At 37.0% G+C, this 24,446-nt stretch overlaps 4 protein-coding genes and 1 long non-coding RNA gene across 40 annotated transcripts in view; 4 read left to right on the top strand and 1 right to left on the bottom strand.

The window, feature by feature from the left end:
• The window catches only part of LOC147484068 (putative GDP-L-fucose synthase 2), a 25,570-nt gene extending 13,832 nt beyond the window's left edge, over positions 1–11,738 (top strand). For 2 of the 26 annotated variants that reach the window (XR_015203768.1, XR_015203767.1), the window contains 6 exons: positions 7,754–7,864; positions 9,740–9,954; positions 10,026–10,079; positions 10,158–10,263; positions 10,409–10,539; positions 10,678–11,738. Coding sequence is in view for 24 of the 26 variants with exons in the window: in XM_086575945.1 (XP_086432071.1) it covers positions 263–1,210 (948 nt within the window). In the remaining 2 variants the exon portion in view is untranslated. Of the gene's footprint in view, positions 1–58; positions 1,216–3,213; positions 5,273–5,361; positions 5,489–5,971; positions 6,287–6,381; positions 6,459–7,753; positions 7,865–9,237; positions 9,531–9,739; positions 9,955–10,025; positions 10,080–10,149; positions 10,264–10,408; positions 10,540–10,677 lie in introns of those variants that run through there. The other 24 variants (XM_086575945.1, XM_086575943.1, XM_086575947.1 and 21 more) reach the window with 24 other exon arrangements.
• LOC147484064 (uncharacterized) lies at positions 10,780–24,446 on the bottom strand. The gene is made up of 2 exons (XR_015203828.1): positions 24,100–24,446; positions 10,780–11,548 (listed from the first exon to the last, which is right to left on the bottom strand). It is a non-coding gene; the product is annotated as an uncharacterized LOC147484064 (long non-coding RNA).
• Positions 11,901–19,093, top strand: LOC147484066 (uncharacterized). 3 transcript variants are annotated; one of them, XR_015203765.1, is made up of 4 exons: positions 11,901–12,985; positions 15,757–16,131; positions 18,347–18,699; positions 18,804–19,093. XR_015203765.1 is itself a non-coding variant. In XM_086575941.1 (3 exons), exons 1-3 carry the CDS (start codon positions 12,412–12,414, stop codon positions 18,355–18,357), a joined length of 960 nt encoding a protein of 319 aa, XP_086432067.1. In that variant the 5' UTR covers positions 11,901–12,411; the 3' UTR covers positions 18,358–19,093. The 3 variants fall into 3 exon arrangements, 1 of the variants encoding a protein (XP_086432067.1); XM_086575941.1 differs by having other exon boundaries at positions 18,347–19,093; XR_015203766.1 differs by lacking the exon at positions 11,901–12,985 and adding an exon at positions 15,266–15,433 and having other exon boundaries at positions 18,347–19,093.
• Positions 13,115–14,553, top strand: LOC147484067 (uncharacterized). Its single transcript, XM_086576215.1, has one exon. It carries the CDS (start codon positions 13,198–13,200, stop codon positions 14,551–14,553), a length of 1,356 nt encoding a protein of 451 aa, XP_086432341.1. The 5' UTR covers positions 13,115–13,197.
• LOC147484065 (DNA gyrase subunit B, chloroplastic/mitochondrial-like) lies at positions 20,136–24,046 on the top strand. 9 transcript variants are annotated; one of them, XR_015203784.1, is made up of 6 exons: positions 20,136–20,441; positions 20,531–20,657; positions 21,083–21,149; positions 21,676–21,806; positions 22,084–22,160; positions 23,293–24,046. XR_015203784.1 is itself a non-coding variant. In XM_086575984.1 (4 exons), the coding sequence occupies exons 1-3, from the start codon at positions 20,167–20,169 to the stop codon at positions 21,898–21,900; spliced, it is 309 nt and encodes a 102-aa protein (XP_086432110.1). In that variant the 5' UTR covers positions 20,152–20,166; the 3' UTR covers positions 21,901–22,160; positions 23,293–24,046. The 9 variants fall into 9 exon arrangements, 2 of the variants coding, with proteins under 2 accessions (XP_086432110.1, XP_086432109.1); XR_015203780.1 differs by having other exon boundaries at positions 20,142–20,441; positions 21,676–22,160; XR_015203782.1 differs by having other exon boundaries at positions 20,427–20,441; positions 20,531–20,591; positions 21,676–22,160.

Raw genomic sequence — 24,446 nt, 5'->3', positions numbered from 1 at the left:
CACGCCCCCACTGCATAGCAGTATACTAGTATACACTTTTAGATAGGTACAGCCGGTACATGTGTACAGTAAAGGCAAGCCCAGATCCAACCCACCAAGAAGAAAATATTGATACCGTATAATATACCGATATTTAACTGTCGAAATTTATCCTACATATATATATTGAGTAATTGACACACTGTTCGGTAAATACTATTACATTTCCCTCTCCAGAATTTCAGATCTATAAATCTCAATCTCAAACCAGTCTTTCTCCATAATGGATTCATTCTTATCAGACAAATCCTCAAAAATCTTCATAGCGGGACACAAAGGTTTAGTCGGTTCCTCAATAGTTAAAAAACTAACTGAATCCGGCTACACAAATCTCCTCCTCCGCACCCACTCAGAACTCGACCTCACCCGTCAAACCCAAGTCGAAAACTTCTTCTCAACCCACAAGCCCAATTACGTAATTTTAGCAGCCGCAAAAGTAGGTGGCATACATGCAAACAACACGTACCCAGCTGACTTCATTTCAATAAATTTACTCATCCAAACCAACGTCATTCACTCATCTTACACCAACCACGTAAAAAAAATACTATTCCTCGGTTCTTCATGCATTTATCCAAAGTACGCCATGCAACCTATTAAAGAAGACGCGTTACTTACAGGTCCTTTAGAACAAACAAACGAATGGTACGCGATTGCTAAAATAGCTGGGATCAAAATGTGCCAAGCATATAGGTTGCAGTATAATTGGGATGCTATATCTGGAATGCCAACGAATTTATACGGGCCGAATGACAACTTCCACCCTGAGAACTCGCATGTTTTGCCTGCGTTAATGAGAAGGTTTCATGAGGCGAAAGTTGGGAATGCTAAGGAGGTTGTGGTGTGGGGGAGTGGTTTGGCTTTAAGGGAGTTTTTACATGTGGATGATTTAGCTGATGCTGTTGTTTTTTTGATGGACAAGTATAGTGGATTGGAACATGTTAATATAGGGAGTGGGAAAGAGTGTAGTATTAAGGAACTAGCGGAGTTGGTTAAGGAAGTTGTTGGGTTTGAAGGGAAGTTGGTTTGGGATTTGAGTAAGTTGGATGGGACACCGAGGAAGCTTATGGATAGTTCGAAGCTTGCTGGGTTAGGATGGGTTCCGAAGATATCGCTTCGTGATGGACTTGTGGATACCTATAAATGGTATTTGGAGTATGTTAAGCAATAATGCAGGTGTGGTTGTTTATTATTATTTTTGTTTCAATTGTCCATGTTTTCTATTTGATGACATTGCTGTTTATTTATTAGTATCATTAAACATGAGAGTTGGATGGAATTTGTTTGAAATTTTATCAAGTCTAGTCGTGGCGTTTTACAATTGTGAGTTTGTCATTATGCTTTGACGCTTTGTATTTGTGCTGCCATTCCCATCATAAGCGTCTTGCTGGGCAATTTTTGCTCTGAGTGTGAGAGGTGGGATGGCAAATGATAAGTTGGTACAAGGTGTCAACCCAGTGGGGATGTCTTAGCTGTGTATGGATGCCTGAGCACTGACTCCTATTAAAATTTCCACGATTACTTATGAAGTTTATTTACTTATAAGAAAAAGTCCTAGCCTTTTAGTACTTCATACTCTCTATTCTTATTCTCTGGTTAACATCGAGTATAATTTGTGTACTGGTGCTTTTGTAAGTTGTTTGTGGTAGGTGCTTGATTACCTTTTTCCTACGAAGAATCAGCTGAGAATCATACTTGTTAGAAAAGGAACATATTATTCTTTTCTAGATGAAACAGTAACCATAGTGTCTATACTGCACGAAAATGACTCTGTTTTTCATGTCTAGCAGTGGTGGTAATACTAGTTGTGATGGCCAGTCCTATTCCTCTAGAGAATTTTTCTGATTTGCTTTTAATATAAGTACTCCCCAACATGTTGGTTGTTAATTGCTCAACCACCTTATCTTGGAATTATGGGGTGATGATTTAAAAGGTACTTACACGCTCAGGTTTGAACAAGTTCTTCATGTTGCCTATTAATGGAATATGTATTTACCATAAAGTATGAATGAGTCGTGGGCATAATCTTCAAAAGTATCGGAGTTTATGTTTGTGTCATTATTTGAGGATATAGACACTGGAAGTCAAATGTGATTCTGTTTTTGCATGGTTAGGACTCAAGAAATGATAGATCTTTTAGGAAAAGAGAAAATTACAAACATGTTACAGACTTACAGGTATCTGATTACTTATATTATTAAAGTTTTACTCAATATGGTACGGTTAGGCTTGAAAGCTACCAAAGTTTAGGTCAGATAAACAAGATAGAATACTTCTCTGAATTGTAGATTTCATTCATATCAATATGTTTTATTTGCCCCATAGGACAGAAACTTAATAAATAAAGCAGTGTGATGGATGCTAATCATACTGTCTGTTTCACACTGTCTCCGCAGTTTGTATTTCAAACCTCAACTCCCTATGGAATCCAATGCCCACGTTAGGATGTGGACATGGAAGACCTTTAGGCAGTTAAAAAGGGACTCCTGAACGTGCTTACATTTTACTTAAAATTTAAAAACTTGTTTGCACTGGTGTTACATTCCTAGTTTGCCTTACTGTGTGTATTTTGTTTTCGTTTCGCTTTGTTAATTCTGGTACAATAAGATAAGATCCTTTTAAATAGATGTCCACTTGCATAACGATCGTTAAATATGTGTATTACATTCTTTCTTTCTTTAAATAATTTCTAGTATAGTGAAAGGTCTAAACATTGATATTTTCCATCTTAAGTTGTGTTTAGTAAATGTTTGAGATCTGTAAGTCCCAAATCAGTGATGATAGCGATAGCCTTAGATATTATCTACCAATAATGTTTCGAGTTGGTGTAGTAAAATATTTTGGGCGGTCATTGCCTGCCTTTTGCAATAGAAAATGAAGGTAAAAATTGACAGTATACCTTCAATATATTTGTTAGTGTTTTAGATTTGTATATGCATATTGCCTATGGATTAGGACCGCCAATATGTATGTGGAGTTTATGTAGTCTCAACTGTAGCTATATAGTGTCTGGCTTTGGTCGATAGCACGACTCGATGGCGGATAACTCCTTCCAAAGATCATTCCGATTCTTTCTTTTCATTGTTGTTTCCTCATGTCCAACTTTAGTGATATCCCCTTTAAGTTTGGGTGATACGAGTCAAAATACTAATCAACTTGGATTAAGTGATGCAGAAAAAAGGAAGGAGTGGAGAAGGGAAGAGAAGAATATGGCGAGAGGAGAAAGAGTTCGAATCAACTTGGAAGGTGTAGAAATTTATTCTCTTTGGGGCAGCAATCCTTCTACTTCTAAGCTAAAAATACAAGGATTACCTAAAGATCCTCATGGAATAAAGGAGTTGTCGATTAGACTCTTCCCGTCATTTAGGCAAATAAATTGTTCAGAAGTGGTCTTATACCTCTGGATGCTCCTCTGAGATGAATTGACAATTCTAAGTCTTTTAGGCGTTATTGCGTTTCAATGCTAAATTGACAAGAAATACCAAGAATATCCTGGAAAGGTTGCCAATTTGACTCTACTTTTCATTTAAGCAAGTAAAATTTTGAGAAGTGGTCGACTGCCTCTGTGCTCTTCTTAGGTGATTAACCTGGTATACTAAGTTCCTGCACCCCTATACATGAAGCCTTGGGGCACGTTGTCCCGTTGCGGAGGTGCCTGGCAAAGTCATTGAGGCTGTTGATTTTCAAGACTATATGATAAGGCTCTGAGAGTGTTACTAGATTCCTGATTCTTATTTAATTCTCAGTGTCTTCTGTCATATGACTCTTCAATAAGGTTGATATCTGATCAAAGAGATCATCTGAGCTGAATCAATTATTTTGTTCCTATATTTAACAAGTCTACAAAACTTTACCGAGTTGACTTTTATCGGAGCCAGAAAACTCAACTGGTTTCTTTCTGTTCTATTCTATGAAAGCTTTCTTTTGCTGATTAGTTAGGCATTGAGTTTTAGTTGCACAAAGTGTGAATATGCGTCAAGTCAAACTCGAGGAATTGATGTGTTCATGGAGTCTTGACTCCATTACCGAAGCACGATTTTTTCCATTTCTCCTCATTTCGCAATGTTACTGTTTCTACAAACTTTCTTTAGGTTATGCTTCCAGTGATTGAGACTGCAATTTGTTTCAGATTTGTTGGCTGTCTGCTGAAATGGAGGAATCAATGCAAATAGTAGTATATCCAGTGTTCGTGCCTTTCCTAGATTGTGAGTGAGGTGATCAAGAAACTAGAGCGCGTCTTTTTCTTCTCATTTTGTGTTAGTATGCGCTTATTGTAATCAAGTGGGGTGAATGCTACAGTTCGCCATGCCCTCTTGCAATAAGTTGTTTTCCAAATAGTATATCTCAATGATGCCAATGTTCCTGTATTGTTGTTATAGGTCCACTTCGTAGAAAATGTCCCGTTGGAGGGGTATAGCCGTGCTTTTTTGTGCCCCTGTTGATGTAAAATGTTGTCTAGAATCGATATCTTCCCTTGAAAATATGAAGAAAGTTGTAGCCGCTCTTCTTTTCCAATTTTTTCTTTTTTGGGTGATTGGAGGAAGGAAAGCTGTTCAAATAAACTTTAAAAGGGTGAAATGTGAACTTTAGTTGCACTTGTTAAGAATTATTGGAGGGGGGAATTAAATATGCCCGGACCAAAAGAGATGGGACTTGGAGTGGAAATGAAATTTTCATTTCTTTTGTATCATGTAAAGAACATCCAATAAAGAGAACGACGACTATCTATTGTGGCTACTTTCCGAACTTCAAAATCTCAAATATGATCATCTTCCTTTGAAGAGTGAAATCTTACCAGATTCTCGCTTTTTCTAGTTCCATTACATGATTTTGGTATCATCAATTACTACACGGTTATTTAGTTTTTGTGAGTTATCAGAATTATCGTCCAGACTACTCTGCAGAAGACTAGAGATGGAGAAACGATAGAGATCTTCCAAATTCCAATTTGTGTTTAGTTTGGTGAAAAAGTGTTTATACCATCTGCCTTTTTCTTGCTTTATTTTGCATTATGCGTTCCCATTGTCAGAGGTCTCTTGTATTTCACCATTTTATTCAGTGAGTTTTACATGTGACTTTACAGTCCTCTGGTCTTTGCAATATATCTTACCAATATAAGCAATTCCTATATGAGCATGGGCCACCAGAAGTAGCGTCTCTGTGGGATCTGTAATGGTTCTCGAGATGACAAGCCGGGAAGCATGAAACAGCTGACTTTAACACCTTCTCTTGGGTATGTTTCAAAATGCAAACAACTTTTAGTAGTTCAAACGATCCTTTCACCTTTAAAAATCCTGAAATGTTTGTGATTGTAATCTGCAGGGAGTGGCCAACTGTGGATGCTCAGTACGTGTGGGGCGTGATACAGAGATAGAAGGCAAAGGCGTGTATTCTCTCTTACTTCCATTAACCAGTAGGTTTCAAATGTATCATTTTCTAGAAGGCAAAGGTGCGTTTCTCACCTTGAAGACGTTTATTGTAATTAGAGGTGTTATGTACATGCATCTAACATAAGGAGTTGCACATAAATAACCCACATTTTGATTGCTCTAATGAAAACCATATAGGAGAAGGAATAAATTGTACTGAATCCAAGCTTTTTGATATCCAATAATTTGCTATAGGCTGAATCACGCCCCACACGTAGCATTACTCTAGACTCACGAATGTTAGATAGTTAAAGTCTAGGAAATTTAGATTTTATTGCCAATAAGGCTTATTTGTAACCTTTTTGTCAATTCATTCGTCCTCCCCCCTCTCGCCTCTCTAAAACAAAGCAGAAATGGTTACTAGGCTCAAACCATTCTCTATTCGGTTCTTTAATTTCACTGCCTTATTGTCCATATGTTATCTTCTTATGGGTTTTTGCACAGATATGAAGAAGTTACTGTTATGTGCTTTTTATTCTAATTGAGTAATTTTCTGTGAACAGGCATTGGAAGTTACAGTTTGGCGTGATGGGATGGAATACCAACAGAAATATTCTCGTGGAAAACCGGTGACAGCTTTAACTTGTCATGTACTTCCAGCTGAATTAAGTGCTGCTCGGGGAACAATAATTAGGTTCTGGCCTGATACAGAAGGCATTTTATTTTATTTTCTTTCCTTCCGAATTCACATGCTCAATATTGTGTTTGATACCAAAGGTTTCCAGTAGCCTACTGGTCAAGCCTTGGGAGGTTGGCCCAAGGTCGTCTTGGGGATCAAATCCCATCTTCACCGGGAAAAGGGGATTTAAGGGTTTCCGGTAATAGAGTAGTGACTAGAATAAAAAGTTCATGATCGATGTTATCAACCATATCAAGGTTTTCAGTACTTGTGTTATTTGATTTGTATTTGCAGTTTTTACTACTTCAGTCGAGTTTGACCACACCACAGTAGCAGGGCGAATCAGGGAACTTTCTTTTCTGAACCCCGAGGTAATGTTATACTTTTAAACTACAAACATCTTACACTTTTCAGTAGATAATTCCTACGAGGATCACATTCTGAATAAACTCCTATGTGCTTGATGTCAATCTGTGGTTCTAGTTTTGATGTAAGAACTGGGATCCTTATCCTTTAAGTTTGACCCTCAAGTTTCACTTTTGGATCTTATTCTTAGGATGAAAAAGAATTTGAGTAGTAGGTCGAGAAAACCTAAAACAAGACCATAAAAAACAAGATTGCATTTAGAAACTTTTCGTGGAATATGTACGATGATTTGATGAATATGGTTTTCAAGGGTTGTGGGTTGCTGATGGTAGTTGCTCTTAGGTTGTGGATGAATATCCTTAATTTTCTTTACGTTTCCATGATGGAAGTGAAGAACCTCATTGGTTTAGGGTGCGGAGGAAAAAATAAGACAACAGAAGAGTTGAGAGGGGATGTTTGTTGTAACTCCTGTTTAACACCTTTATTTTTCCACTATGTTACATGGACTCACAATATTTCAAAAATAATCTGTATCGGACACATGGACACATATTGTATGTGAACCACAGTTTTAATATTTCACCGTGTCGGACACTTTTCAGATCCGATCCGTCAGTGTAACTTAGTTTTTCCGATGGTTGTTGGCTTATCTGCGATGGAATGGAAATTTAAGAATGCACAAATATCTGGTTTGGTTTTATTCTATAAAATAGAAGAAAATGTGATAATATGTGGTGATTTGGTCCATTTTTTTAATTAGTCTTATATTAGGTTTCAAATACCCCCCCCCAAACAAACAAATTCCCATCTTATTCTCTTATCTTTTCTATTTCCATTCTGCATTGACTCCCCTTTCAATTTATGTTTTGTACATCTGTTGCATGAAAAATTAGTTCTTTCCTCTAATCTGGGGGAATCTTTTGTGGATGTTAAGGGCTGCTATGAGAATGATGAGTCTTTATGGCATGAATGATAGACTCTACATTTCACACAATTTAAAATCCATTGCTTGAACTGATGAGCTACAATTAATAAAGGTGCCTTGAGCCTTTGGTTCTGTATTTTTTTTTTTTTTATATTATTCTTTTGGTTCTTGCTTTCTGTGCTTTCTTGTCAATTATATTGAGCATATAATTTTGCAATGCGAACTTTTATGATAGTGTATTAGTGTATACTCTTTGCTTGAGACTCACCGTTGAGCTGTGAGGGTTTTTCTCAAAGTGCCTGACTAATCTTTTGCATGTTGTGTCATCCTTTTTTTGGGTTTTTCTTTCTGGTGGCTCTCTTCTGTATTTTTCAGCTTACCATCACTTTAAGAAAGGAGGACGATGATCCAGAGAAAATGCAACACAATGAGTACTATTATGCTGGTGGGTTGCTCGAGTATGTGAAATGGTTAAATTCTGATAAGGTATATAATTTGCGGCTCAAGTGTTATTTGTTTCCAGTGTCATTATGGTAATCTGTTCTGATGTGGAAGAAATTATTCACTAAACTTGTTAAATTAGGTTGTACCCAAAACCTTTCATTATATATTTTATTTTGGTGGGTTGGACCATTTCTCAATAGAAGGTCCATGATGCAACAAATTTCTGTTTGTATATTCGATAAAGGAATTATGGTAAAAGATATAGAGAATGAACAAGATGCACATTTCCTATGCTTCAAACCTATGTTACATGGACACACCATATTTTGAGAATAATCCATGTCGGATAGGTATTCATGTGTCTGTGTCGGACACATATTGCACATATAATGCATGTGATATACCTCAATTTTTTATATTACACCAATATTTTTGCCGGGTCAGAAACTTCATTTCCGTGTCGGATACGGACACACCTATCCGTGTCAATGTAACTTAGCTTCAAACAATATCCATAGGTTACTATGGTTCCAATGTGTGTTGTAGAGCATTAGTGTCCATACATTCTACTAGAGGTCTTTATAGTTGAAGGCGATTCAGGCTGGTGGTAGTGCAAAACAAGGTCGTGATAGGCGCTTCTAGGTGAACTCGCAGTTACTCTTTGCAAGTGTTCCATAATTAATTGTTACCATCATCCTGCATTAGTGTAAAAGTAAACCAGCGGACTTGACTTTGCTGGGTTCATTTGATGAAGCAAAACCTATTTTCATGAAAAGAGTTGTCTTCGAAAGAATTGTATGTGCTTGGTAGCGGCAGACCCTGTACTGCCCGGAATCCTGTCTGGTGTAATAAAATAATAAAAATAGTAATAAATTTTTTTAAAAAATAATAATAATAAAATGATAAGTTGGAATTATGAACTATTTGTGGATCTGTTCTTCTTCTTCATCCCACATTTTGAAACAAGGAGAGTAAGTCCAGCGTTTGATCTGGATGCCTCCCTTTCTTCATCTCCTGTTTCTTATGGAACAGCCAATAGATAAATGTGCCTGGTTTGAGGATCTTACTTAGAACCCTTGCGCCTTTCAGTGCTTCTTCTTCTAGTACGCTGTTTGGTGTAGAAAATGTGTTAAGATTTTATTTGGGGTTAGAGGTTCAACGTATTCAACTATATCGTTCTTGTCTTCTGTAGTTCATTTGTTGCACAAAGGTTTTAATTCAATTGAAGATTGAGGTTCAAGATTCTTATTTAGAGGTCGCTAAATCTTGGGTTGTTATGGCGAGGTTTGATTTGTTTCCTTTCCAGTTCCAAACGATGTAGTAGTATTGCCGTCTACATAAAAGCATGAACTGTTAGTGTTTTAATGTTTTATTGGTATCTTTGAGGTTTGCTCTGAGCTCTGTGTTCTCTTTAGTTGAAGCACTAGAAGCGATTGACAAAATGCCAGACTATCAACTTACTGGTGGCTTGAGAAAAACATTCAATTTTACGGAGTTGCAACTGTCCAAGAATTCCTATCCTTAAACTACCCCACTAGCGGACCTGTGTAGACCATCAAACAAATGGAAAAGGACATCACTACAGACTACGATTCGTATGGATGGGGGGCTCAGTGATCTAGTGTTATCCAGGAGGCTCAGTATAGTTGAACTGAGACCATGTTTTCCAAATCAGACGAGGACAGAAGGTGCATAGCCGCCTTTAATGGTAGCTATTTACTTTATCATTTGGGCACAGTTGAACATGCTTGGCCAAGTCAATACCTTAATTTTGAATGTTTGTGATTTTTTAAGTTCCCATATAATTTGTGTACGTGAGACTACATTCCAATGTGGAATCAATTTCCTTCCTACATTGATAAAATTGTCGAATGCAGAATTTTGAGAAGATTTCATATTATACTTTTATTGATGCAGGCCATTCTCCCATTACGAGGTAAAATTCTGAACATTGAAAGGAAGGACGAGGCAGCCATGTACAAAAATCAAGAAATTCAAAATCCTGTTCATTTCAAGGTGAAGATTTTAAGAAGGAAGCCCTTCACTACCATAAGATCATCATCATGACTGATGCTGATGTGGATGGTGCTCACATCCGAACTCTTCTGTTGACATTCTTTTATAGATATCAGGTAGAGCAAAGTCTTTCATTCATAATCATCAAGTACCAGTTGAAACAATGATTTAATCCCTCGTAATGCAGAAAGCTCTATTTGATGAAGGCTGTATTTATGTAGGTGTTCCACCTCTGTATAAGGTCGATCTGGTTTTCTTCATCTTTATTTTTTTGATATACTTGAATATCATCTCTAAATTCCTCATGTCAGTGTATCAGGTTGAGAGGGGTAAACAGGCACACTATTGTTATGACAAGGCACAGCTTAAAACTCTCCAGAGTACTTTCCCTTCAAATGCGTCATATAACATCCAAAGATTTAAAGGTTAGAAAACTTTCGAGGTTTAAAGTGAAGAAACTTGCTTTATCATTGAGTTTCATTTATTTCATGTATATGTACAATTGAATTTTGTTTATCTCCTATCTATACCCAATTGAGTTTTTTATCTCATCTATGTGCAATAAAAAAGGCTTAGGGGAGATGATGCCTCTACAATTATGGGAAACAACAATGGATCCTGAGAAAAGGATGCTGAAGCAATTGGTTGTTGAAGATGCTGCAGAAACAAATATGGTGTTCTCGTCTCTCATGGGGGAACGAGTAAGAAAAACCTTTTAGCTAACCTTTTACTAAACACAAAGTGCAAACAAATCTTTGATTCATATTGCTTCTTAAATAGCCAGCAACAGTCTGAATGCCTTGTACCTAATGACCTGTCTTTTTACAATTTTGAATCAGGTGGATGTTCGGAAGGAACTCATAACGAAAGCTGCAAGCACGTTTAGTCTTGAGCAGCTGGACATTTGATATATTTGTTCAGACCCCATGATGTACACAGTTTCAGCAAACTGTTGCCCAAACACATCCGTGCCAAAATTTACCTCGAAGTGGGTTTGTGGATTGAAGGGGTCATATCATTTATGAAAGTTATCTATTAAGCGGTTTTCAATGGATAACTTGTATTCCTTCTGCTTCAGAGTATGCTGACGTTTTTTGTTGCCCAAACACATCCGTGCCAAAATTTACCTCGAAGTGGATTTGTTGCATTGGTTGTTAATATCTTTGGATATCTAATTTGGAGGTTTCACCTGTAAGAATTTTGTTAGCCTTCACTGTTCCTGATACTTTTGTTTGTGGTGTCCCTGCAAATTTGGCTGAAGTTCACTTCCAAAATTAGTAGGAAGTCTGCTCTGAAGTTTAAAGATCTTTTCTGATAACAGAGCTTCCCTTGGGCCGGGTGAGTTTTAGCATCTGAAAAAGAGAATGCGAGTCTTGCAGAATATGCAAGGATACGTCTTCTATGAATATTTCTGCTGCTAAAAGTTCTTTGAATATATAATAGAAGTAGTCTTTTGGTCTGTTGTTTTGAGAGGAATGCTCGTAAGCGACATTGAACCCAACAAGGTAACAGTTGTCTCGGTTCTCCCTGCTTGTGCAAGATTGGCTGCACTGCGGCAGGGTAAAGAGATTCACCAGTTTAATATCAGGAGAGGGTTTGATATGCATATTGCAATATGGAATTTTAATAAGAACGAACCATTAGTCAAGCTGAAATTTTAGCCTGTGGCCTGTGGTGAGTGACAATCACTGGTGGGTTTTGTAACTGCAGCTGGTTTTGGAAAACTACTGACTTGAGGCCATGCTTGGGACTAGTCAAGCTGCAATGTGTATGCAATATTGTACATTTTTTTATCTCATTTATAAGCTCGTGGAATATGTATTCTACTTGTTATGTTCATATTCATTGACCACCCATTGTAGATTACTCCAATGATTTGATCACATTTGTTCTCAAGAAACACATACCCAACACTAGAGTTTACTATTTCTATGCCAAAAAAAAAAAAAAACCAATTGACGCATTTGATCAAACAAATTAATAACTACAACTCAAGTCACACAAACAAAACATTAATAACGACTAGAAAAAAAAAAAGTATGTTATGCACACATACAATGAATGGATTACAGTTGTAAATTTTGCTGTATAAACGTTACCAAAAAAACATCTTAGATTAGGGAAGAAAATCTTAGATTAGGGAAGAAAATGAGGTTACCAAAAAAAAAAAAGAAGAAGAAGAGGAAATGTCTTCGTCTTTGTAGAGAGTATGATAGACGGCAAGATTAATGAGATCTTGACTCATAAGCCAACAAATTTGAGGATTGACTCACGTCGCAAACGTAGAAGAACCGGAAACCAGTTTTGAAAATGACTCTGATTACCAAATTATTCTACACGGCAAGATTAATGGAGATCTTGACAGGCAAGACCAAGTACACCTCGCAATGCTCCTAATTCTACAATTTGCAAAGATGATTTCAAAGGCAATATTAATGGAGATCTTGACAGGCAAGAAAAAAATTGAAGGCCGAAACGGATGATTTCAAAGGCAACATTAATGGAGATCTTCACAAGCAATGCTCCTATATATTACTACACCACATACCTTTTAGTTTATACAATTCGCAAAGATGATTTCAAGCCAGGCATTTACAGTATTTAACTTTTACATCGTCTTCCTACTCTTTAACCAGTTGATGTCCCAAACAAAACCTTCTATGGCCACCTCTGGAAATGAGACTGATCTTCACTCTCTGATCGCTATTAGAGATGGAATTCAAGGCGGCTTAAGCTCCTGGAACCAATCTGCTCATTTCTGTCAGTGGCAAGGCATTACATGCGGCAAGCGTCATCAAAGAGTCATAAGTTTGAATCTTACCAGCCAGAGTTTGGTTGGATCCTTATCGCCTCATATTGGAAACCTCACTTTCCTAAGGCTCATCAGCCTTAAGAACAATAAATTCTATGGTGAGATTCCACAAGAAATTGGTCGGTTGTTTCGTCTTCAAGCACTCCATCTGCACTATAACACTTTCGATGGAGAAATTCCAGTCAATCTAACCCAATGTACTGAACTCAGGCTCTTTAATTTAGGTGAGAACTTATTGTCAGGGATTATTCCGGCAGAGCTTGGCTCATTGTCAAAGCTTGAAGTCTTGGTTATTGAAACAAACAAACTGACAGGAGTGCTACCCTCTTCTTTAGGTAATCTTTCGTCGCTTCAAGTCTTCTCCACAGTTTATAATAAATTGGTTGGAAGTATTCCAGCCAGCTTTGGTAGACTGTCAAGCTTACAACAATTCATTGTTGGAAGTAATTTACTATCTGGTGAGGTCCCGTTAACAATTTTCAACATCTCATCCTTGAAATTCTTAGCAATTGAAGGTAACCAATTTAGTGGTAGTCTTCCACCAGACATGGGCATCACTCTTCCTAATCTCGTCGGTTTCTATGGTGGTGGAAATACACTTTCTGGACTACTCCCAGTTTCATTAGCTAATGCTTCTAAACTTCAACTATTTGATGTTTTCCTAAACAATTTCAAAGGACAAGTTCCTGAGGATTTTCAATTCCCTCAAACTATTGAACAGCTAAATCTTGGACGTAATCATCTAGGAACAGGAGAAGCTCATGATTTGAGTTTTATCACTTATTTGACCAACTCCAGTAATCTAAAGGTATTGGGCTTGGACCAAAACAATTTCGGAGGTGTATTCCCAAACTCTATTACCAATCTCTCCAACCGAATGGAGAGGTTGTATCTAAACGGCAATCAAATATCTGGAATTATCCCAGAAGGGATTGGGAACCTGGTCAATTTGTATATATTAGTTCTCGATTTTAATAACTTTTCCGGTAGTATTCCATCTTCAATTGGAAAACTCCGTAGTTTACAGGGGTTAGGTCTGGCCGGAAACAAATTGTCTGGACCGATCCCATCTTCTCTAGCAAACAATACTAAATTGAGTGAATTGTTTTTAGGAATGAACAGACTGGAAGGAAACATTCCTTCAGGTCTTGGTGCTCTTAACCAAATGCAAACACTGGATCTGGGACAAAACAACCTAAATGGTACCCTACCTAAAGAGATCTTTAATATTCCCACTCTGCTTCATCTTAACTTCTCTATGAACTCCTTAATTGGTTCCCTACCTTTAGAAGTAGGAAAACTAAAAAATCTTGTTGATATCGAGGTGTCGAGAAATAAGTTGTCTGGTTTAATACCTAATACTCTTGGTGACTGTTTGAGTCTGGAAATTTTGTACTTGGACGGAAATTTGTTTGAAGGGACAGTTCCTCAATCTTTGAGTTTTTTAAAGAGTGTCCGAGGGTTGGATCTATCAAGGAACAACTTGTCTGGTGAAATTCCAAAATATTGGGGGGATTTTCTGTATCTCCAGCTATTGAATCTATCCTTCAATAAATTTGAAGGTGAGGTACCAGTGAACGGAATTTTTAAAATTGCAGGCAATTTTTCAGTTGTTGGAAATTCCGATCTCTGTGGGGGTATACATGAACTGCAATTGCCGCCATGCCGATTTAACAACTCTGAAAAACAAGGTGTAAAAAAGCATGGAAGGTCCGATCCTTCCAAAATGGCAATTATGATCAGTGTGGCCGTGTTCATTCTTTTGGCTTCATGTTCTCTAATATTTTACTTGAGGAGAAAAAGTAAACTTAAAACGGCTTATTTGCCATCATTTAGTGATCGGCATCTCAAGGTCTCATATGGAGATCTTTCTCAAGCGATCGGGTGGATTTTCTCCAAATAATTTTGTTGGTTCGTGGTTTTGGCAAAGGTGTATAAGGGAATGCTTAACCAATACTGAAACCGTTGTTGCTATTAAGGTGTTCAAACTTCAATTGAGGAGGAGCTTTAAAGAGTTTCGTGGCAGAGTGTGAATCATTGTGTAATATCCGCCATCGAAATATTGTTAAGATTCTAACTTCTTGCTCTAGTGTGGATTATGAAGGAAATGAATTTAAAGCACTAGTCTTTGAGTTCATGCCAAATGGAGGTTTAGATAAGTGGTTGCATCAAGAGATTAGCTTAACATGATGAAGAATCGAATTTGAACCTACTTCAAAGACTAAATGTCGCCATTGATGTTGCTTCAAGCTTATCTATCTTCATCATCACGAAAGTGCCACGCTTTTGGTTATTCATCGTGATCTAAAGCCAAGCAATGTGCTTCTTGATGATGATATGGTAGCTCATGTTGGTGATTTTGGTTTAGCAAAGCTTCTTTCGGAATCAATAGAGAACTTGCATGATAATCAAAGTATCTCAGTAGGAGTAAAGGGATCTATTGGCTATGCCGCCCAGGTTGGAATTTCAATATCGACATAAGTTGATTTTAGTCCTTTTTCCAATTCATAAATGCATGAATTTAATATCTAGTATACCGCGATCATTAGTTATAATTTTCTGTTTAGCCACATTTTAGCGAAACTCGATTCTTTTTGTCTCTTTTTTCTCTAGTTAAGTTCGACGCCATTAACACCCAAGTTACAGGAGGGCCTTGGATAGTTGGATGTTTTAAGCTCCAAAGCTTATAACATAGTTATTTAGATAGTCAATCGAACAAAAATAGTTACGTAGATATCTTAAAAGAGGAAAAAGGAATTGGACGTTAGTGCAAATGAAATGCAGTGAGAGAATCTATTAACTTGATCTAATTACTTTTAAGTCCATGTTAGTTGAATTAAAATTCAAAAGATCGATGATGAAAGAAATGTGGTAGTAGTGGTAATTAAGCTAGTTTGTTTACTTCTATCAATATCTTAACTGACGATTGTGAGGAATTTTTCAATCTCTTTGTAGTCTAATGGCTATAAAACATTACTATATTACTACTATATTTATTTTTCTTTTTTCATTTTCTCTTTACTGGCAAATGGCTCTTAATCTTTTTTTTTCTTTTTTTTCACATTTAAATGGTTATGGAAACGAGTGATTGATGTATCTATTGCAGAATATGGTATGGGAGCTGATGCATCCATACAAGGTGACGTGTACAGTTATGGAATTTTGGTGTTAGAAATGTCCACAGGAAGGAGACCAACCGATGAGATGTTTAAAGACGGTTTATGCCTCCATAACTATGCTAGCAACGGTTTGCAAGCTCAATTTATAAAGATTGTAGATCCAATACTTTTATCTGAAGGAGATGACACTTTAGGAGAGACTAATAGCATGACAATCGGCAGTCATAGAAGAACAAAACTGCTAGAGTGCATGACAGCAATAGTCAGAATTGGGGTTGCATGTTCTGTGGAATCACCATCAGAGAGAATGGATATTAGAGATGTCAGCAGGGAATTGCACGCTATCAGAGACACATTTCTAGGTACTACGATTAAGGTTTATCATGTGTTTTTTTTGGTAATTTTACATGACATTATATGTATGTTTCATTGCTTCTAATTCATTTTCTATCAAGAGTATGAGGTCCTTTGATGAAACAAAAATTCTTCATTATTTTGCACAAATAACTCTTTGATCTTTGCATCTGTGAAAACTAAATTTTTAGCCCATATAGAAAAATTATGCCTAGTAGATTCTCGTGTTTAGATTAGTGTTTTGCATTATGTTGTGAAGGAGGCCTTGCTACCAAATAACTCATGATTCGAGATCAAATGGTGTGTTTCATGCTATGACTTTGTGCCGGTGAGTTATTAAGATAACCAAATAGATCAAATTTTTGAGAATGTTTTGGGGGTTAAGACGACTGAGAATGGGGATAAAATTAGATCTATGTTCAATACTAGAGAGAAAAGGAGATGTGAAGATGTACTGGAAGAGGAATCGGGTTAGACAGTAGAGACTTTGAAGATATGGAGTCATGGAGGACGGGGAGGAGGATCATCATATTTACTTGAGTTTTTTGGATGAGTGGGACGTGGATGAGGAGGAGGATGACTAGTATGTCAGACTTGTGGTTTGGGTATGATATTTGCTCCTTCGAGCTGTTTTTGGGAGGGTCTTGTGTGTAGTGGTGTTCCCTTCTATTCTCTTTTGTTTTCCTTTTATTTTTATGTGTTTTGTGTGTTTGGGTGTTCTGCACTTGTGTATTTAGGTATACAATGTTCATCGTTGCTTGTCCGAGGTTGATAGCCCGATGGGTGTCTTGGGCTTTGTGGTTAGAACGAGTCATCTTGGTGGTGATTGTTAGTTTAACGATGTTTTCACAAAGAAGGCCAAAATTTCATGTCGTATGAGACTCTATGGTGCATTTGGAGAGTAAGGAATAACATGACTTTCCGTGATAATGCTCGTTCACAACATTGAAAAAGATGCTAGTTTTTTTTATCAGATCATGAATAAGTTGTCTTCACCTAAAAGACGGGGCAGGAGGTTTGAAGGGCTCATGTTCAATTGGGAAACTGTGATTAAAACCAGTTATCCAGAGCTCTTTATTAGGCTTGTATCCAGAGCCGAGTTGCCACCAACTGTAATCAAACTTGTTTGGCTATTAATAAAGTATTTTAACAATACAAAAAACGAGAAAATCTTTTTTCTATTGAAAATATGAAATTAAAGAGGTGTTGACAATCTTGGTGTTGGTCAGTTGGTCTTACAATGGGATGAGGCGTATACCCAGCGTTACAGCTTAGTTTTATCAGTGTTTTGGGACACTTGTAGCTGATAATCATGTAATACCTCGGCCATCAAAGTTCAGTTAAATAGATAATTCTGAAAGGTTTTTAGCTCCTTCATTTTGCTTCTCCACTAGTGTTTGCTACTGATGCTTTCACAAGATTATATTGTTGTCCGGTAGCCAAGAGAAATCGTTATATGTCGTTGAATTATGATACATATTAAGAACTCCGACGGTTTGGAGAAGTTGATATGTACAGCCACCAAAATTGAGATCCGAGATAGGCCTTTTACTTACGTATACATTTCCTTTGTCTTTAGTTGATATATGATTTTGTGTATATTTGCGCAGGTAGTAAGTGGTGAAGAAATACAAGTTTTCAAGGAGTTGATCAATGATATACTTTTATTTTCTTGATAGATAAGTAAGTAAGGATATTGATGTTGCATTGTCTTCCTCCTACTCTTGCATATGAGAACTGAGCCTTAAGATAATGAAAAATATGGCTGATACATACACCAGTTCTTTTATCTTGAAATCTAAGTTGCATTGACACGGATACGTGTGTCCGTTTCCGACCACTGATACAAACTAAGTGTCTCACATGGCAAAATATCAAAAGTTGAGGTATATTACATACAATATGTGTCACACATGAATACATATCTGACATGGACTATTTTTAAAATATGGTGTGTCCATATAACAATAGTTTTAAATTTTAGTGTCAGACTCTTTGTCCATGCCAGTCATGACATGGTCAAATGTTGCATGCAAGAACTGTAGGAAGACACTAAATAATTCGTTTTTTTTTCATAAGTTGTAGGGGGAACAAAGATAATCGTTTTTCAAACTGAGTTCATGCTATTGCCAACCTAATGAACAATGCTTGATGCTTTGTTATTCATCCGATGTCGATATTTGACAATAACTAACAAGTGTATTATATTTGGTTTTCTTACAGGTCACACCTAATGCCCATTTCCAGAATGACCTTGGACTTGACAGCCTCGACACTGTAGAGATTTTGATGGCTTTGGAGGAAGAGTTTGGGTTTGAGATCCCCGATAATGAAGCAGACAAGATCAATTCCATCTGTCTTGCTGTTGATTTCATTGCTTTAGGCAAAATAGAGCTAATACCCTCAGGCAAAATAGAGCTAATGGAGCTCCATTTGGTGTTGATTTCTTTCTCGTTATTAAGTTTCTCCTTGCTCTGCAATATTCCTGTCAGAACTCAACAGGCAACTCGAGTTTTTTGGTGTCATCATCCTTCGGATATGCAAGATGTTTCTTAAATTCTGGTCTATATAGAAATGTAGGCTTGGAATTTATTGTTATTTTCCTTTATCTTTCAGTAGAAGAAACTGCATGTCAGTCATTTGCTACAAAGCCTTTAAACTTGACTTTTATCTGTTGCAGTGGCTTTTTATCTGAATAAGACCACGAAAAAGCTTGGTTTCGTATATCTCTCGTGTGACGACAGAGTGTTTGTCCAACTTTTGATTCCAGGCTACTCCTTAGAAACCATTTTATTTTACTGGCAGAAGTTGTTAGACCCAAATTTTGTAGAACCCCAATTTGTATCATGTATGAAGTCAGGCACCACCAAAGACAGTTTTCTTCCTAGAAAGGTCTGAGTGATTACTAAAACTGTGACAACAATATTCAGGAGTACATCTGAATAGATATTTCCAAAATTTCAATTTTAACTTATCCAGTAGGAAATGGTAAATTGGAAATTAATGTTAAAATGCACCACATTCTGCTTTGCGTGGAGTTTTGAACTGATAAGGAAGCACGGATTACAGAACGCATCCAGCCTTGCTCTACAAAGATGAAAAAACTCTCAGGCTTCCAGCTAAGAGATTTTGTCAGATGTATGATCAAATGACCAGAAGTCACAGTTTACTTTGTCGCGAGTCTAACTATGAAAGGATCACATATTTCAATGGTTAACCGAAAAAATATGGCAAGTGACATTATTTAATTCGACCTTAAACAATGAATGGAGTTGAGCTAAACACATTTTTCTCCCTCCCAATTTTTCTATGTTTAAGTGGAGTCTAAAGTCAAAAACATGCAGCAATATGCACGCAGTACAAGTAACACATTGTTCATGGCTACGCTTCCAAGAAATGTTTATAAATGTCATGAAAGGCTCAACACTATGAACACAACCACAACCACAACGCAAACAGAGTAAGAAAGAAGAGAAGAATTCTCATGGAAGTAGTTAAGTTCTCAGTAATCATGGTAATAATAGTTGGACTGACCATAACTTTTTCCAACAACCAAGTTTTGGCACAGCAATGCGAAGGTGATATTCAGGGGTTAGCAAGGGAGTGTGCTAAGTTTGTTCAGAGATCAGGAAAACTGACTTCGACCATCACTGGGTTGTTGATCCTTAAGAATGTTGATATTCCCTATGCAAACATGTAACTAAAATGGTTATGGTTATGTAACTAAAAACACTTAAGTGTATATACACTGAAAGTTCTTCTGTTAAAGGACCTGCTTATGGTTATGTTCGATGTATAATTAATGTTCTTCTGTTAAAGCTATCTGATACCAAATTGTATCTGAAACAGAAGAGTTGCAATCCTTTCATAGAGCAGCGAGTCAGTACAGATGTACAGAGACCATCTATTGGTGCTGGTCCAATGATCTGTGCAACTGAGTACCAGCAGCACCCTCACATCTTCCGGCTGCCAGCATCGAGTCCATATGATATAACTTTCTAAAAGCTGCTGGCTGTTGACATGACAAATCTGGAGAAGTCATCATGACCCTAAAATGGCCATTCCGGTTAGTGACTAAAAGGTTTACCAATCTGAAGCCACTAGCAACAGCTGCAGATCCAAGCGTCAAGTATATTGTGACATCTGCAATGCTGCATCAAGATAAATCATATAAAACGCCCAAATTCATCATTTTCTTCGTAGATTAACATTGGATGTATAATATTACGTGCTAATTTAAAAGAAACCACCCCCAAACAATTTCGAAGGATGACAAGCCAGGAAGCATGAAACAGCTGACTTTAACACCTTCTCTTGGGTATGTTTCAAAATGCAAACAACTTTTAGTAGTTCAAACGATCCTTTCACCTTTAAAAATCCTGAAATGTTTGTGATTGTAATCTGCAGGGAGTGGCCAACCGTGGATGCTCAGTATATGTGGGGCATGTTACAGAGAAAGAAGGCAAAGGCGTGTATTCTCTCTTACTGCCATTAACCAGTAGGTTTCAAATGTATCATTTTCTATAAGGCAGAGGTGCGTTTCTCACCTTGAAGACGTTTATTGTAATTAGAGGTGTTATGTACATGCATCTAACATAAGGAGTTGCACATAAATAACCCACATTTTGATTGCTCTAATGAAAACCATATAGGAGAAGGAATAAATTGTACTGAATCCAAGCTTTTTGATATCCAATAATTTGCTATAGGCTGAATCACGCCCCACACGTAGCATTACTCTAGACTCACGAATGTCAGATAGTTGAAGTCTAGGAAATTTAGATTTATTGCCAATAAGGCTTATTTGTAACCTTTTTGTCAATTCATTCGTCCTCCCCCCTCTCGCCTCTCTCAACAACAAAACAGAAATGGTTACTAGGCTCAAACCATTCTCTATTCGGTTCCTTAATTTCACTGCCTTATTGTCAATATGTTATCTTCTTATGGGTTTTTGCACAGATGGGAATACGTTACTGATTCGCAATCATCTTGAGCACTCCGACATCATTGATGAAAACACAATAAAGTAAGATCGGTTTAAATCAGTTTCTTGATTGAAGAGACCATTTGCAAAATCCAACAGGGATTTTTGAATTCAATTCTATTTATTTCCAACATGTAGAATTTCTCCATTTATATATATGTTTCTTTGTCGGAATTCAAATACACGATAAACTCTTAATAAAAGGAAGCAGCTGATCGTCAAAATGAAAAACCTACATGAAGAAGGTGCTCTCCAAGCCTTCAATCTATTTGTTCTATAGGTTTTCTATGGTCCTGGATGAGCTTTGCGACCCAAGACCACGTATGCATCTGTTTCTTCCTCCTATCTTCTTCTAAATTCAATCTTGGGATAATTCGATTACACACTAAACTTTTATTGCCCTTAACAGTTTAGATGCAATATTGAGAGGGTCAAATTAAGTGATTAAATATTAGGACTTCCACGTTAAGTTCTCACATTCCATCTTGAATTGTTTTTACCCTGGTTTGCAGATGGCAACTTACTGTTATGTGTTTTTTATTCTAATTGAGTAATTTTCTGTGAACAGGCATTGGAAGTTACAGTTTGGCGTGATGGGATGGAATACCAACAGAAATATTCTCGTGGAAAACCAGTGACAGCTTTAACTTGTCATGTACTTCCAGCTGAATTAAGTGCTGCTCGGGGAACAAAAGTTAGGTTCTGGCCTGATACAGAAGGCATTTTATTTTATTTTCTTTCCTTCCGAATTCACATGCTCAATACTGTGTTTGATACCGAAGGTTTCCAATAGCCTACTGGTCAAGCCTTGGGAGGCTGGCCCAAGGTCTTGGGGATCAAATCCCATTTTCACCGGGAAAAGGGGGATTTAAGGGTTTCCGGTAATAGAGTAGTGACTAGATTAAAAAGTTCATCATCAATGTTATCAACCATATCAAGGTTTTCAGTACTTGTGTTATTTGATTTGTATTTGCAGTTTTTACTACTTCAGTTGAGTTTGACCACACCACAGTAGCAGGGCGAATCACGGAGCTTGCTTTTCTGAATCCCGAGGTAATGTTATACTTTTAAACTACAAACATCTTACACATTTCAGTAGATAATTCCTACGAGAATCACATTCTGAATAACCCTTTTGGTTTCCTGTGTGCTTGATGTTAATCTGTGGCTCTAGTTTTGATGTAAGAACTGGGATCTTTATCTTTGAAGTTTGACCCTCAAGTTTCACTTTTGGAGCTTCTTCTTAGGATGAAAAAGAATTTGAGTAGTAGGTCAAGAAAACCTAAAACAAGACCATAAAAACAAGATTGCATTTAGAAACCTTTCGTGGAATATGTACGATGATTTGATGAATATGGTTTTCAAGGGTTGTAAGTTGCTGATGGTAGTTGCTCTTAGGTTGTGGATGGATATCCTTAATTTTCTTTTACGTTTCCATGATGGAAGTGAAGAACCTCATTGGTTTAGGGGTGCGAGGAGAAAATAAGACAAATGTAAGAGTTGAGAGGAGATGTTTGTTGTAAGTCTTGTTTAACACCTTTATTTTTTCCACTATGTTACATGGACTCACAATATTTCAAAAATAATCAGATCGGACACATGGACACATATTGTATGTGAACCACAGTTTTAATATTTCACCGTCCATTAACACTTCAGATCCGTGTCGGTGTAACTTAGTTTTTCCGATGGTCGCTGGCTTATCTGCGATGGAATGGAAATTTAAGAATATTCAAATATCCGATTTGGTTTTATTCTATAAAATAGAAGAAAATGTGATAATATGTGGTGATTTGGTCCATTTTTTTAGTTAGTCTTATATTAGGTTTCAAATACCCCCCTCCCCAACAAACAAATTCCCATCTTATTCTCTTATCTTTTCTATTTCCATTCTGCATTGACTCCCCTTTCAATTTATGTTTTGTACATCTGTATCCTGGGGGTTGGGAAATAGGTTGGGGGACTTGACTTCATTATGTATCCTGCTTTGGAAGGAATTTTGAATGCTATGCATTTTGTTAATGAAAGCCTAATGTAAATTTTCTCATTTCATTTTATGTATCTGATCTCTACTTGCTTCTTATTCGAAAATAAATAAATTAAATGAATTTTTTTAAAATTTAAAACAAACTACATAAACCTATTACTTGCTTGTTTGGGAAAGTGCTGTATCCATTTTTTGCAGATTCAGCCCTTTCATCATATCCTGGAAGAATCAAGAGATTGTTTGATGCACAACTTTGGGTACTCGTTGGAAATTCAATTCAATCAAACAAAAGGTTCTGATATCATGGAATTCCATGCTTGCTGGTTATGCACAGAAAGGTTGTCGTGAAGAAACTTTTGAGCTTTTTAATGGGATGAAGTCTCTAGGTGTGGAGCCTGATGTTATTACATGGAATGGGCTGATCACAGGTTATACCCAGAACGGAGATGGGATAATGGCTCTTGAGTTCTTTTATAGAATGTGTGAAACAAATACAATCACGTTGTCTGGGGCCTTAACAGCTTGTTCCCTGGTAAAGGATTTGAAATTAGGGAAGGAAATCCATGGGTTTGTTATTAGAAAACAGATCGAGTTGTCCACCGGTGCAGGAAGTGCTCTTATAACAACAATGTACTCGGGATGTGATCACATGGAATGGGCCTGCTCTGTGTTCAATGTGCTTTCCGATAAAGATGTAGTTGTTCGGAATTCAATTATTTCTGCTTGTGCTCAGCATGGACAAGGGGTTAGTGCTTTGAACTTTTTGAGAGGAATGCTCGTAAGCGACATTGAACCCAACAAGGTAACAATTGTCTCGGTTCTCCCTGCTTGTGCAAGATTGGCTGCACTGCGGCAGGGTAAAGAGATTCACCAGTTTAATATCAGGAGAGGGTTTGATATGCATATTGCAATATGGAATTTTAATAAGAACGAACCATTAGTCAAGGTGAAATTTTAGCCTGTGGCCTGGGGTGAGTGACAATCACTGGGGTTTCGTAACTGCACCTGGTTTTGGAAAACTACTGACTTGAGGCTGCAATGTGTATGCAATATTGTACATTTTTTATCACATTTATAAGCTCGTGGAATATGTATTCTACTTGTTATGTTCATATTCATTGACCACCCATTGTAGATTACTCTAATGATTTAATCACATTTGTTCTCAAAAAACAGATACCCAACACTAGAGTTTACTACTTCTATGCCAAAAAAAAACCAATTGACGCATTTGATCAAACAAATTAACATTAATAACCACTAGAAAAAAAAGTATGTTATGCACACATACAAATGGATTACAGTTGTAAATTTTGCTGTTTAATATTGCAGTGGTATAAACGTAGAAGAAC

This window comes from Coptis chinensis, chromosome 8, assembly GCF_015680905.1.
Source record: "Coptis chinensis isolate HL-2020 chromosome 8, ASM1568090v1, whole genome shotgun sequence".
Taxonomy (NCBI): Eukaryota; Viridiplantae; Streptophyta; class Magnoliopsida; order Ranunculales; family Ranunculaceae; genus Coptis; species Coptis chinensis.
The sequence above is the reverse complement of the archived record's forward strand: the minus strand, read 5'-3'. Positions and strand labels throughout refer to the sequence as shown.